This window comes from Fomitopsis serialis (assembly GCF_022376445.1).
Source record: "Fomitopsis serialis strain Sig1Antser10 chromosome Unknown B0H18scaffold_33, whole genome shotgun sequence".
Classification (NCBI taxonomy): domain Eukaryota; kingdom Fungi; phylum Basidiomycota; class Agaricomycetes; order Polyporales; family Fomitopsidaceae; genus Fomitopsis; species Fomitopsis serialis.
Window position 1 is genome coordinate 153280 of NW_025954993.1, and position 13908 is coordinate 167187.

General features: G+C 55.8%; 5 protein-coding genes across 5 annotated transcripts; 2 read left to right on the top strand and 3 right to left on the bottom strand.

The window, feature by feature from the left end:
* Window positions 1–1126: 1126 nt before the first annotated feature.
* B0H18DRAFT_876704 (uncharacterized protein) lies at window positions 1127–1937 on the top strand (the record flags this gene model as incomplete). The annotated part of the gene is made up of 2 exons (XM_048040502.1): window positions 1127–1249; window positions 1326–1937. Coding segments are annotated over 2 exons (735 nt in total), but the record flags the coding sequence as incomplete, so codon positions are not given.
* Window positions 1938–3512: 1575 nt separating this feature from the next.
* Window positions 3513–4494, top strand: B0H18DRAFT_1007426 (uncharacterized protein). Its single transcript, XM_048028730.1, has 3 exons — window positions 3513–4052; window positions 4109–4116; window positions 4171–4494. Exon 1 carries the CDS (start codon window positions 3616–3618, stop codon window positions 4012–4014), a length of 399 nt encoding a protein of 132 aa, XP_047893381.1. The 5' UTR covers window positions 3513–3615; the 3' UTR covers window positions 4015–4052; window positions 4109–4116; window positions 4171–4494.
* Window positions 4495–4523: 29 nt separating this feature from the next.
* On the bottom strand, window positions 4524–5105 carry B0H18DRAFT_1007427 (uncharacterized protein; the record flags this gene model as incomplete). The annotated part of the gene is made up of 2 exons (XM_048028731.1): window positions 4524–4932; window positions 5054–5105. 2 exons carry the CDS (start codon window positions 5103–5105, stop codon window positions 4769–4771), a joined length of 216 nt encoding a protein of 71 aa, XP_047893382.1. The 3' UTR covers window positions 4524–4768.
* Window positions 5106–5395: 290 nt separating this feature from the next.
* Window positions 5396–6461, bottom strand: B0H18DRAFT_1007432 (uncharacterized protein; the record flags this gene model as incomplete). The annotated part of the gene is made up of 5 exons (XM_048028732.1): window positions 5396–5636; window positions 5675–5809; window positions 5886–5995; window positions 6053–6086; window positions 6456–6461. 5 exons carry the CDS (start codon window positions 6459–6461, stop codon window positions 5532–5534), a joined length of 390 nt encoding a protein of 129 aa, XP_047893383.1. The 3' UTR covers window positions 5396–5531.
* Window positions 6462–8029: 1568 nt separating this feature from the next.
* Window positions 8030–9824, bottom strand: B0H18DRAFT_359947 (uncharacterized protein). Its single transcript, XM_048037752.1, has 4 exons — window positions 9521–9824; window positions 8601–9468; window positions 8118–8541; window positions 8030–8060 (listed from the first exon to the last, which is right to left on the bottom strand). Exons 1-3 carry the CDS (start codon window positions 9538–9540, stop codon window positions 8353–8355), a joined length of 1077 nt encoding a protein of 358 aa, XP_047893384.1. The 5' UTR covers window positions 9541–9824; the 3' UTR covers window positions 8030–8060; window positions 8118–8352.
* Window positions 9825–13908: the final 4084 nt, after the last annotated feature.

Here is a 13908-nt window from a genome sequence, read left to right on the forward strand (position 1 = left end):
CTGCTGCTAAATTATACGACTCCAGCAAGCTCTCATCGATGTTCACACTTACTCGCGCAGAGAGATGGTACGCACACAGCCACTCAGGAATCCTATCGTGTTCATTGCGCATTGACGAAGACCACACGCAGGCTATCCTACGCCTCGGCCCAATCACGCTTTCCCTGTAGGTACAATATCGCTCCCGGAACGGGATAATACCGATGACATCGAGCAATCAAAATTACGAAGGCATGAACCTTCCTTCCCATGTTACTCCGCGGTGTTTCCGCCCATTTGAGGACCACAGACTCGGACGAGGTGGCATACGTCCTCGCGTCGTCGACGTGTGGTAGCCACTTTCGGTGCGCTTCCGTGGACAGCCCGAATCGTCGCGTCCCCTACCCAAGCTCGCGTGAGACTGTGTGTCTGAGCCCGCCACACGCAGCTGCCTTTCACTCTGCCACGTCGTCTCGCTCTCCCCGTTGCCTCTCTCTACACTGGTCACCATCCGACGCCGTCATGGACCCGTCCGAGGTGCGCACTCTCATTCTTCGCTGGCACAGCAGGAAGACTGACTGTATTTCATTGTATCCGTACATTGCGTAGCAGTCGTCGGACCACTCTTCTGTCCGATCCAACCAATGTATCGAAGGAGACCCGGAGACTCTCGGCCCTAAGCCAGCGTCTGCGCCTTCCATTGCCTTCCATCGTACGAGCACTAGCGAAAATGCTTGCTTTCCGTCTGGGTTGCCAGTGAGTATAAGCGAAGCTGAAGGGCGAACAGGATCACTTACCTGTATACACAGGCATCAAATCCAGTCGGCACGAGCACTGCGGGAGTCTCAGGCTCGTCGCCCCATGACACCATGCCTGTGGCTTCAAATGAGGTGAGCGTGAACAGTAATTATCCAACTGCGTGTCAATATCTGACAGACATCAGAAGGGTTTGAATGTGCGGTCGGATACCGGTGGAACGAAATACTCGCCTGAGTCGGCAGACCACTCGGCGAAGGATGCGACAACGCCGTCGGAAATGGAGAGCGCTCTATACAACGTACTCGAGAAGTTTATGAAGGCGCGGGAGCCGCAAACGCCGTCGGCCACGATGGATGAACCTGCTTTGTTCAAAGTATTCGAGAAGTTCATGAAGCCGCGAGACCCGCAAACAGCGCCAGACGCGTGGTTGAAGTTGGCAGATACAGCGTGGGCCTACGAAAAGGACCGTGCAGAACGATGGCGGAATGAAATCAATACCCTCCTCGTCTTTGTGAGTCACGCTCACGCCTACGTTCTACATGGTGATCCGGCAACGAGCAACCGAGATGGTAATGATTCCCTTGCAGGCCGGCTTGTTTTCCGCTGTCCTCACCGCTTTCGTGGTTCAGTACTATGCCGTTCTGTTGCCAACACCTGACCCCAACACGGCCATCCTGGAGCGCATATCCGCGCAACTCGGTAACACGGCTACGAACGCCGTTGTCATGGCCGCCAATGCCTCGAATTCGGTGCCGATGCTGACGGTTCTTACGAACTCCTCATCTACAAGCTTTCCCTCGCCACCCGCTGCGCCCCGCTGGATAGCTGCGCTGTGGTTCGTCGCCCTGATCTTCAGTCTCAGCGCTGCGTCCGTCGGTTTAGCCGTGAACCAATGGCTGAACTTCCACGCGACGGAGAAAGCTGGGCTGCAAGACGCATCCCAAAAGGCTTGGACGTGGCAGCTCCGTAGGCACGCAATGGACAAGTGGCAAGTGGAGCGCATGGTCAGCATCCTTCCGTTTCTCCTGCAGGTCGCCCTCGTCCTCTTCGTTGTCGGGATTGTCGGCTACCTCTGGGAGCTTGGCCTCGACATTGCCGTTCCGAGTACGATCTTTGTCGGTGCCTTGCTTATCTTTCTAGCTTTCACCTCCATGTCACCTGCATTAGTCGATTACAGTGCCTACAAGTCGCCCCAAGCGTGGTGGATCCGCAAGGCCTGCAAACCCATGTGGCTGGTGGTTCACTGGGTCCTCCTGCAGTTGTGTCGGACGGTCTTTCTCTTCATCGACCGAGTCGACGGCTGTATTATTTCTCTGACTAGGTCTCGGTCCGATCGCGTAAAGCGCATATACCATCGGATAAAAAAGATCCGCGATCATTCCCTCCCTCAGCGTCGATCGTACGTGCGTACATTGATGGACGCATCTGACTGGCTGGCACATGAACAGTCATGTTTGGGCGACTGGACCACCCGCAGCGAAGCAAAGTCCCTATTAAAGGACATCTATTCCATTGCAGACGACACAGACGTCCTTCGCGCGATGGCGACCTGCGTGCGGGCGATGCCTATTGCCCGAGCAATCGAAAATGTGACGGGGATCGGCCAAACTATTTTCGACGCCTTGTCAAAACGACAGAATCCGCGTTCACAGGCATCCGGACCCTCTGTGTCGGCATCTGGTAGTCAACTGCAATCCGATGGTTTGGACAGCACCTCTACGGCTTTGATAGGTCGCATGGCGCTGGACACGTTCACTCGCGCGCACACAGAACTTGATGACAGCCCTCTTGACTTGGACTCCAACCGTTGCTTAGCCGGACTCATTCGCGCTATGCCTCTCACCGATGGAAGCAAGGCCTGCATGACTTTGTTTCAGCATCTAGACAATGATCGACTGTCTCCGGAACAACGAAGGGCCACATTGGATGTTGTACAGAACATTTACATGCCGGTTGACTTCCTCGCGGAGGACAGGGACTACTTTGAACCTATGATGCAGGAGGCGAGAAAATACGAGTGTGCGCCGCATACCGAGCTCTATCGTCTGCGCGACCTTCACAGTAAGTCAAAGATCGCTTCAATCACAAGGGGCGTAAGCTGAAATTCGACATAGACTGGGTATGCATGCAGACTGCACTCACGACGGTATACGCACACCGCGACCCTGTATCCACCATTCAAATCATAACAACCGTTGTGGCCATATGCATGTTGTCCGTCAAAAACGGGCACACATTGCCAGCCGAGCCGTCGAGGGGAGCTTACCTGGCCAACATGCTCCGCCGATTTGACGAGTACTTGGCTACCCTCCGCCGCAAGGAGATGCGAGACGCTGTGCAACACCTCTCTCCCGCGGCCATATACAGACTTGATTGGGTATTGTGTCGCATGGCCTTCGGGGACATCTATGGATCCTTGAGTACGACTGAGATTCGCCGGAACGTCATGATGTCGACAAATCACATCGAGCGGCGACTCCAGTGGCTGCTGGGATGCGATGAGTGGACGCCACCAGGGACGGTCCAAGGGTTCAGCGTTGACTTGCAATGGTACGTGAAGTGGACACAACAGCGCCTAGAACGACATCATGGGGACTCGAAAGGATGGCTCGAATGCGCTCCAGATGAGCCCCAGAACGAAGGCGATCGATGCGTCGACTTCCCGCAGGCGGCTGACCCAGAGCCTACATCGGAAGCTGAGGAAGAGCAGGACCCACCGGAGCTGCGAACGGACAGTCCGACGCGATCTATCACTCAGCCCCTGTAAGCAGTGAATCTCATACTGCACTCGACCGCCGCTGACGACTCGGAGCTTGTTCTAGCGTTGACGCAGTACACAGACTCGAGGGATCCACGGCGCAGAAGCCGGACATCGAGATGCAGCCCGTAGGAGTTGGCTCGAACTCAGCACCCGATGCCCCCAATGCGACGTGCACCGCAGCAACAGCCGTCAGCGGAGTCACGCCGGAGACCGCTACGATGCTCAACGGATCGTCGCAAGGGTCGGATGCAGCCCAGACCGAGCACTCGCAGCCACTAGATGCTACCGAACCGCGTGCAAACGACTCCGATGTCGCACGCGGAGTCGCAGAGACAGGAACATCCGCGGACGAAGGTCGTCGGGGCGGACTCGCAGGCGCAATCGAGCAGGCGGATGAACGTCAAGGCGGCGACGCGCGTCCAAGTCAGGAGGTGTTAGCTGCACCGGACGACACACTCACGCAACCGTCCGAGTCGCACTGCGAGCTGGGCAGCGGGAATCAGAACAACTGCTGATTCGGAGGTCGTAGGATGCAGGTGTCGAGGTGTACGTCGTGCGTTGCTGGATAGGTCATCGTCGCCGAATGCTGACGTCGATGTCCATTGCAAGCGGGCAGTGTGGGTCGATTTTTTACGAACCGTGACCGATGATAGACAAATTTCTCGGTGCAGAACGATGTCTTCGACCGCGATGGGGTGTTTTCTCGTATGTATGCACTTGTTCTCGACTCGGATGCAGCTGTTCGTGACGTTTTGATAAGCTATGGTCTGGGCGTTTCGATACACACGGGCTTACTGAATGTCTACGATGCACCTGTATTCGCACACCAGATTTCCTGGACCTTCCATGAGTGAGGTGATGCTGTCCGTTGTTCGTATCGTGCTGCGTACTACATAGTTCGTTCCGTACTATTGCAAACCACCTCCCGTACGTCTGTTTGGAAATCTTGTTGAACTATCGCATGTCAATGTAACGCACCATGTTCCGTCGTCCCGTCGAGCAATTTGCGACAAGCAAGAGCGGGTTGAAGGGGAAAAGAATCATATTGTGAGTTCCGAACATACTTCGCGGGGCCGTTACAACATGTGCCGCCGCGTCCACTAGACAACACTATCTGCAGTCTTCTATGCTACCCTTGGGATAGCAACACTCGTACGTCGCGCCGGGCCGACGGACGTGCGTCGGTCACTGCTGCACCAGCATCTGCGTAGACAAGTGAGGTATAGGACATACCGTAGTCTCGTCCCTCAGTCATCACCACTCCCGCTCTCATGAGCCTCGCATGCAGCGAGTCGCAGCCTTCCCGTCTCCTCTGGAACTCTCTTCCTCCATGTACTCATGCCTGGAATCCTGGCGGAAGGGAATCACCTTCGACGCGGTACCACTTGACGCGACTGTCGAGCGTGAAGCCAGTTCAGTCGAGGAGGCGGATGCTGGGCAGCGCTCGCGGATGAGTTGACATTGTGGATAGAGCGTGAAGTGAGTATATACATCCAAAGGGATCTGTAACGGAGCAGGAAGCCGGGAACTGTAGACAACCGAGACAGGACGTACCGCCGGCAGGAGGCCTCAGAGTCACAGGCGGTGGGAGCTCAGACGACGTCATCCGACTCCTTGAATCGGACCGCCTAATGGGGATTCCATCAGTGTGTATGCGCACGAAGACGGGGCGGCTTGAAGTCCAAGGCGGTATGCGATGTCCAGGACGACCCCGAGGCAGACGTCAGCTGAGCCCAGCGTCCCGCCCGTCATGCGCCCGTGTTCTTGTGGCGGCGGCGTGCTTCGTGCGACTCGGGAGATGCGTGTGCAGCTCAACAAGTTGCGATGTCGATTGAGGGTCGGGGAGTGGTGGATGGCAATGTTGCCCGGCGCCAACTGCCAGAGCTCGTCGAGGGTCCGCCGTCTCCGACAATCGTCCGAGGCGCGTCTTGGGCGCGTCGCAGGCCGTCGTTCCCCTCCACTGATGACAGTACAGTACTTGACCCTCAGCGAGAACGTTCGAACTATCGCGCATCTTCTTCTCCTCGCCGTGCTACGCTGGCAGTCGCCGTCCACGTAGCCTCCCAATGGCACCCACCTCAAGAGCCCCGCCTCTGCTGCACTCCTCCCCGGCTACTCGCCAATACTCTACGCATACCTGCGTACGCTTCCTCTGGCCCCGCTCATGGATATAACTTGAAGACCTCCCGCTACGTTAGCCTTCATCCCTGGCCAGTCCTCGTACCCGCCCTCCCAGGAATGTCGACTGCTGAACGACATCAGTCCCACCGGCGTGCCACCTCGTATCTCTGTGCGCTCCTGCCCATTCGGCTTGCTGTGAGCATACTCACTTACGAGTCTCTCGACTACCTGAAGTAAGCATTGTCAGGTTCTTTGCTGGAGTAACCCTCCTGTTGATTGTCGAGTACCGTGGGCGAAGCCGCATGCGTGTCTTCGCTCGTTGTCCTTCAAGTGGTAGTGGTCGGCCAGGGCAGTGATTACGGGTGAGTACCGCGCCTCTGTAACGCGCAACGGACGATAACATGAGCCGGGACATGAGACAGGTAAGGCTACGTGCCAGCAAAGCTAGCTCAAAACCGGAGATGTGCTACTGGTAAGTAGGTTGTCCAGAATCAAGCCTCGCCTTCAGATCTGACTCACTCTCTACTCTTCTCGTGGCCGGTATCGCCATAAGCATCCGCTGCTTTGTCGACTCTCACGAGACTTCGTTTCACAGAGCATGCACTCAGCTCAAATGCGTATTAACATCGGCTGATCGGCGGCGGGTCGATAGGGACGTCCGTCATTCGAGGCAAAGTGTCGATCAAGAGACACTGTGACGAAGCGGATTCCGCCTCAGTCCGCCGAGCCCCGCGCGCGATCGAGCGTAGTATTGCCCGGCCATCACTCCGATACAACCGTTCCACTGGTACCACAACATAGGCTGCGAGTATTCAACCACGTTCCTCCCGACTGCCTGCATGCTCGTCATCCACGGCGGCCCACCGATTCACACGGAGTGCGACGAACGCGCTCTGTTCGTGAATCATACTAATCGAAGATGCCTTCATGCACACAGAGGTCGCTGCCAGCTCACTCGCATGACGCGTCTAATCTTCATCGCGATCGCCGACTCGCGGCGTGTCCCACTGCGTCTCTGTAGAATCACGGTATACACCCGCGCCTCCAAGACCGGTGCATACAGCTGACCCGGTCCCCACGGCGGGCGTACTCGGTGTCGGTCCCGGGGATGAACAGTATCTGGTACTTGTGGTGAGTCCAATTCGTTGATAGCGCACAATGCCGCGATGTTTGATGTCCCCATCGTTGGACACATGCAGTCGTAGCGCGTAAGTATTTGCTCCCTTGTAGTCCTACTCGCGCAGGCTGCCGTATCGTTCAGTATACATGCAATTTTGTCTGATCATCCTTTAGTGTGCGCAATTCCCGGTTGTCTACTGTGCAGGCGTCGTCATCAGAGATCAACCCCATCAGTACCCTCCTGGCCACGATGACTGGATGTCAGCCATCTCGAATCGAACGCGAGGCTGCGCAGAACCCGCAGATTACATATCCCGGCTCAAGGCGAGTCGTCGATCGAGGAGGTCCGAAAAGCGTGGTATGTTTCGCATCTTGATTCGTCATTCTGGCTGTTAATATCACTCTCCGTTATGAAGTACCTCATAGGGACCCGACGCGTCGTTTGCGACAGGCCCCTTGTACTCAAAACGGAAGGCGATGTCCGACTCGTAGGTCCGAGTAGACGACGTCTTGTCCCGGAGGTATGGAGCAGCTCACAACGAAGGCTGTCCAGACGCCAATTGAGGTGTGATCCCCGTTCCTCGCAGTGACGTTTGTGCCCCCGCCATTGTGATGTCTGCGCGCACGCCCCCGTATTTTGTAAACACAGGACCATACCACTCCCTTCGGCTTCGGGCAGCCTCTGACAGCGTCAGTGATTGCGCATTATTCACTGATGCACCGTCCGTTGCCAATACCCACCCATTTATTACTCAATGTCATGTATCAAGCTGCTCGTAGCGGTCATGAAGCGGGTCGACTATGGCGAGACATGAGTGTCCATTTGATACGCGCGGTGTCCGAATACAGTTGGCTGCATTCAGCATCAACGGAACCTCGTTACATAACGCTCGAATGTGTCTCGAGCACACAACATCAATACCGCCTCTCCGCTTCTACAGAACCGGAAAAGAAATGCTACATATGATCATGAGTGGATGTGAATGTGTTCCCCGACACAAGCAGCATCTCGACTCGCATTGCTGAGGTTAAGGAGGACATTCGGTACCTTGAGATCGTGCTACCAATTAGCAAAGCGACATTGAGAGTGATGGTTCTGTACTCACGGGTTCCACACGACGGTACGGGTGAGGATGCACGGTTGCAAGGATGTCAATCCGTGTCACCTCGGGCGCCCTCGTCATCTCGATCCTTGGGTTGCGCCTCTCCGGCATTTATCTGTGTAGCTGGCAGGCTAGTATGTATACCTCGCATGTACTGTCTCCACTTGCGTCGCACGTACTGCCTCCAACTGCGGAGTTTTTGGAAGTTGTGCACAGTGCTATAAAGAGTACTTCAGCCTTCTCCGCAATTTGACCAAGTCCCCGGTACTACGTACCTTAATATACCTCGTGCATGCGAGCGTGGCATCTTCTGCCAAACGAGATCATCCCACCGATTGCATAGATCTCGTAATGCCGAACTCGTTCCAATATGCTCATAGCCAGATTCCCAAGTATTGTTACCTTGGCGAATGCCTAGACAGATGCCGCGCGACGCAACGTTACTGGAGAAGTGTTTCTCCTGCAGGATACTGTCCAATCGCGCCAGTACATCATCTTGCTGCATCGTCGTCAGCATAACATCCAAGTCATCGACAATGTGGTCTGTCCGAAGCAGGAACATGACAGACATAGCCTGGAAGTGTTTCGAGGTGATGCGAGACAGGATATGTGGGATCCAGGGCCATGCGGCGAAGGGGTGGCACAGCCATATCTCCAACCTCCACAGATGGTCGTAGTGTGAAAGGTTGTAGTGTCGCTCTGTAGGAACACAACAATCAGCCAAGTGGCTCGAGAGATAACTGAGACGACTTTCCGACTGTGGCTTCCATTGTACCATCACGAACAGGAATACTGGGATAGAGATGGAGCGTAACCACTTCTGCAGATGTGGAACTCGTATCCAGCACAGTCTGGCTTCTGCTGGCTGCCGAGGGAGGATCCAACTCCGAGTCGCTGTCCACCCCAAGAACGAGATCGCGCACTCGGGAAGCCCGACTGATCTGCACGAAGAGGTCTTCGACTGCTGGTGCAACCCATCGCACATCGAGAGCCTCCATATTTGCGCAGTTCAGTGGGAGAGAGACCGGGGAGACTTGCTGTTTCTGCAAGCAACTGACATTGAAGCACCATAAGTCTCTAAGCCTCGGGAGTGCTGAAACGAGGCGGGACAGCTGGGTGACACTCGACAAGGTGAGATTGATGATGAATAGAGTGTTAATGCAGCTGAACGCAGCTAGGTAGCCGATGTCCTCCGTTCGGACCGAGCCGATGGTCCACTCCGCATCTTCAATGGTGATCCGCGACAACCTAGGGGCCTTGCCCGCGAGCATGGCGGCAAACGTCCCTAGGTGCCCGATCGGTCGACGTTCCCCGGGTGATGCACCCGATATAACAACCTGTTGAACGACCTCACGGAGACGCGGTCTTTCGCGAAGTGTCTTGGAGAGAGATAGGACGTCCTTCCGGTCTCGCAGATGAATGCGTTGACGCAGATGATACCACGTCAGGTAGTACCAGTCTTGACATACGAGTGCGCACGATATGAGAGTGGTCAGATGTGGATCACCCCTTGTGTAACCGATATTCCATCCCGTAGCTATGTGGTCGATGATCCGTTCACAGACCTCCACAGGAAGCCGCGAGATCGAAAGACCTTGAGAGGAGCCCTCAGACGTTGCGGCTGTGCTATATGCCACATGTGTAAACTATGGTACCGCATCCGGACAGCGACACTTACATCGACTCGACTCTGTCCATTCCGTTCAGATTGGATGTGCGCTACGGCGACGTGACCACGCAGTCTTAAAGCTTCGTGCACGTGTGCGGCGACAACCGCGACGATGGACACACGCTCCTGATAGCATCGTCTCAGACCGCGGCTCTCCAGAAGCAAGCATAATGTGATAGCGCACTACCTGATTTCCACTGTGTATACCAGCTATCAGGAAAGCCAAGATGCGTCGTCCAGGTCGTCGATTCGCGAGTTGTTTACCGTCTAGGCTCACGACACTGTGAACAAAGCACGGTGACTCAGATCAGTAAGGATATTCTCGTTGCCGAAAGCGAGATCGTACCTGACGAGGCCTTGAGATAGTTCTTGGTGCGCGCTGCGGAGAGTCGAAGGGGGGCAAAGGGAGAGCACAGGGGCAGTGAAGGCAATGACAGGAGATCTATATATTGGCATCGATACTACGTAGCGCTCACCGGCACGTATAGAAGCATCGAACACAAATACACGATGTCAGGAGCGGTCTTTTGCTTCGAGTAAACACCGTTGAAACCTTTGCAAAGTGCTACTCACATTACACACACTCAGTCAGCGGCGAGTGTAGAGAAATTCGGACAGAGGCCCGGCCTCCTGCGCCTGATTCCGGTGAGCGCGCGAGGCAGGCGTATCTGAACCTTGAGCCTGTCAAATGAACACTTATCGATAATCAAGGTGGACCACATAGACGTGGGATCGTGGCTGCGCAGGGTTCTGAACAGAGGAAGGGAACACGCGGGCCAGGGCCGCATTCAATTCGGTATGTAGTGCATCGCATCTCTACACGGCATGCGTCGCACCAGTTGGCTTGGACATCTACAAATCAAGGGGTGTGCTACAACTCGCACTGTGCGGTCGCGAAACCAACACAAGACTCCCGTGCATGACGAAGAACATGCGGACCCACATACCTGGCCAATGCCCATCTTCGTCATGTCCTATCTTATCTCCTCGAGCACCAGCATAGTCGTAGAACACGCGACCAACTCACTAGACATTGATGCTGTCGTGTCTTCCGCGTAATCGTTGCACACGCTCCACGCAGGACCAGCCAGCGCGAAAGAGAGGCAGGCTCGGAGACCGACATCTCCTGTCCAGGCCCGTCTCCGTGCGCGCCCAGCTGCGCATAAGACCAGGTCAAGCGCGATGCGAACGGCGATTAGGAATCCCAACGCGAATGTAGCGTGAAGGTCGGTGTTGGATGGGTGTACGTTCCAACAGTGGATGAGATGCAGTGAATGCGAACGATAGCCTCGTAGCGTAGCATCTACATCCAGGCGAAGACGACCTGAGCGAAACCGATATCTAAATCGAGCGCCACCGGCCGATATTTCAACAATGCGCTCACCCGGTACACTGGCTCACCTCAAAAGTCAGGTAGACGAGGCAGACGACGACTGTAGCTGTCATAGGCATGTATGTCAAACAGGTCCGCCAGTCGTGCGCGGACGTGACACCCCGATGGATATCGACCGCATCTGACGTAAAGCAAGCGCGACCGCACTCAGTCTTTGGTCATGATTGACCGCCTCCTTCTATATCAACGCCTGGCCGCAGTTTTCGAAAACGGACCGTCTGATGACACCCGGGCTTTGTCGTGTTGAATGTTGATGACGCGGACGGCGCATGAGCATGGCGAGCGGCGCTTGTCGAATCGAGGGCACGGGACTAGCACACATACTACTAGTAAGTGTACGATTGACTCGGAGTACCTTGTGGTTCGATGAAGGTGAGGTGCTGCGAGGGTCACGTCAACACGGCACCCCATCTAAATCATGTCGGAGCTGCTCACCTGCACCGGCTCTGTAACCATATATGGTCCTGCAGATCTTCCGGATGATCTCCACGGACACGGTGGAGGTCGTCGTCCTCGTTAATGACGACCCGAAGCACATGGAGCTGAGCATGGCGACAAACACGGTACTTCGCGAAAAGAGGCGCTTGACGTAGACCGTCATTGTCGTATGCACGGCTTAGCGCAGTCGCCTCTAAGCATCGAATTGGACACGTCAATGGGACGAGCAGGCGGGGCTACCGATGAGCGCGTAGTACCTGGATCGCAACCGAGCCTTCAAAAGGTCAGGTTGAAGGCCAGTCTCTTGATAAACAACCACCATCCGTCTGACAGCACTGTCGGATGGTCATCCCTTGAGCGAGGTCACGGATGGGCTACTTACTGAAAAGATGCATCAGTGAACTGAGGGTAGTATACGTCAGGACGGACGCACTAACGCACTAGACTATTGCAGGTACGCGTCACGAGGTGACTCACAGCTGTAGTGGGCTATGCAGTGTATGCAGGTTCCGGAGCAGCCGTGACGACGCGCCCGATGACCGAAATGGAGAAACCGACCACAGTTCGGTGGGTGCTACCGTGAAGTGGTCTTAGGAAAGCTTTCACCAGCCACACGCGCGAACGATCTACACTCGCTGCTTCAGAAACAAGTGTTAAGCGGGACCCAAATGATGATAGTATCTCGGAGGGCCGCAGTATTAGGTCCTTTGCCAATCGGCGGGATCGAACACGGGTGCCACGGCCTGCGAGGTATATCAGCTGGGCTGCGTAGAGGTCTTCTGGGCCATTGTAACAAGTGTTCGAGTGGGTCAGGAAAGAGTCGCGAGATGTCTAGGAGCGGACCTGGATGAGAGGCAGGCGGGACGGCCCTGAGATCATCATTGTCTGCATCCCGAGCGAGAAGAACGAACCTGGTGTGGCCCACGAAGCCGACCATGTTAAAGTCCGTACCGCGCATAAGAATATTGCCGACAATGTCCGTCGATATACATATCTCCGATCCCGCTGCGCATGCCATGATCCATCAGGACGTTGTTTAGCGGAGAAGATAGTTACCACGAACCTGAATAAGTAGGGGACACGGTCACAATCCGGGATGGACGCCCCCTTGTCGCCAACAAGCGGACAGGCAGTGTCGAGGCCGGAAGGAGCGTGCGAACCGAGACCATTGCCCTCGACAACAAAAGCGAAGCCATACGAGCGGGACGCAAGGAACACTGGGCCTCCAGATAGGAGCGCACTGAGGAAGATCGGCATGCGGTTGTTCAAGTTGCCGCGAGTACTGAGAGTCGAGCATGTCGAGGAACGACGAATCCGAAATGGGCACTAGGGGTGAGATGTGGAGATGTTGCGGAGCAGGGATGCCTACGCGTCTGTGTGGGAAGAGGGCGATCGTCCCCTGCAGCGGCGCTCCTTGCCCCGGTACCACTCCCGATCTCACGCTTGTCTTCCTCGCAGGCTCGGGCAGGGCGACTCCCAGCTGCCTCCCAGTGCCAGTGAATTCTGGAAAGGATGCGTCGCGCACACGACGCGAGGACGGTCACGTCCAGCAAACCAGGCCCATGTATGCGCGTTGTTGTCCACGGAAGTCGGCGACGGGCCGTCCAACGCTCAGGCTCGTAGCAACGCCTACAGGGTCTATCAATTTACTGGAGCTATAGATCTATGAGCACGGCGCGAGGAGAAGGCGAACAATGCAACTCACATCATCGCGTGTCACTCCAGTCACCGGGGTCCAGCCCTCGACCTTCCACTGCATTCCCCGTGGCGGGTCGCGGCCAGCGGCCATGTCCTTCGTATGCCCACGCCCACATACACGCTGTACGAAGATCCCAGCACACTAAACGGGTCCCCCGTTGGCGGTCTGCGAGGGGTGATGCGTGGTCGAGCACAACGCAGACGCGCCCTCTCACAAGGAGCGAGGAGGGGCGAAGCTGCAGACGACTGGTACAGACGTAATCTTAGAGGCGCTTCGCGGATGCTACCTCCGCGGCTCGGCCCCAACCAGCCGACAGTACCATTCGTCGACACAAGAGACAAGCACGGCTCGAAGCCAATACATTGGTGTTTGAACATTCACCATTACCCGTTGAGAATGACAGTACGGTACGTTAACACGTTCAAGACATTGCACGAGATGGTTGCATATGAGCACAGAAGTGTAGCCGGGTATGGGATTTGCGCGAGCGACTGAGAAAGGGGCCCGCACAAATCACCAAGCCGGTCTACTGCGGCGGGCAGCGCGTCACAGATCTGTCCCTCAGGACAATGCCAGTCCAGAGATGGAACGTCGGTGCGCGAGTACGCCGTCTCGAGGCTGTTCACCTCGAATGCAGGAATGGGAATAGGGTCGCCGGTAAAGCTATGGCGCAAGGCGTGAGGAGCGACGAGCTCGAATGCAGGAATGGGAATAGGGTCGCCGGTAAAGCTATGGCGCAAGGCGTGAGGAGCGACGAGCGCGAATGGATTGGGATGGAGAGGTGCACGGCAGGAGTCTCGCTCGATGATTGTGCAAGGGCCCTCGATTATCCTATCATAGAGGTAGTAAAAATACCTGTACGCTCCC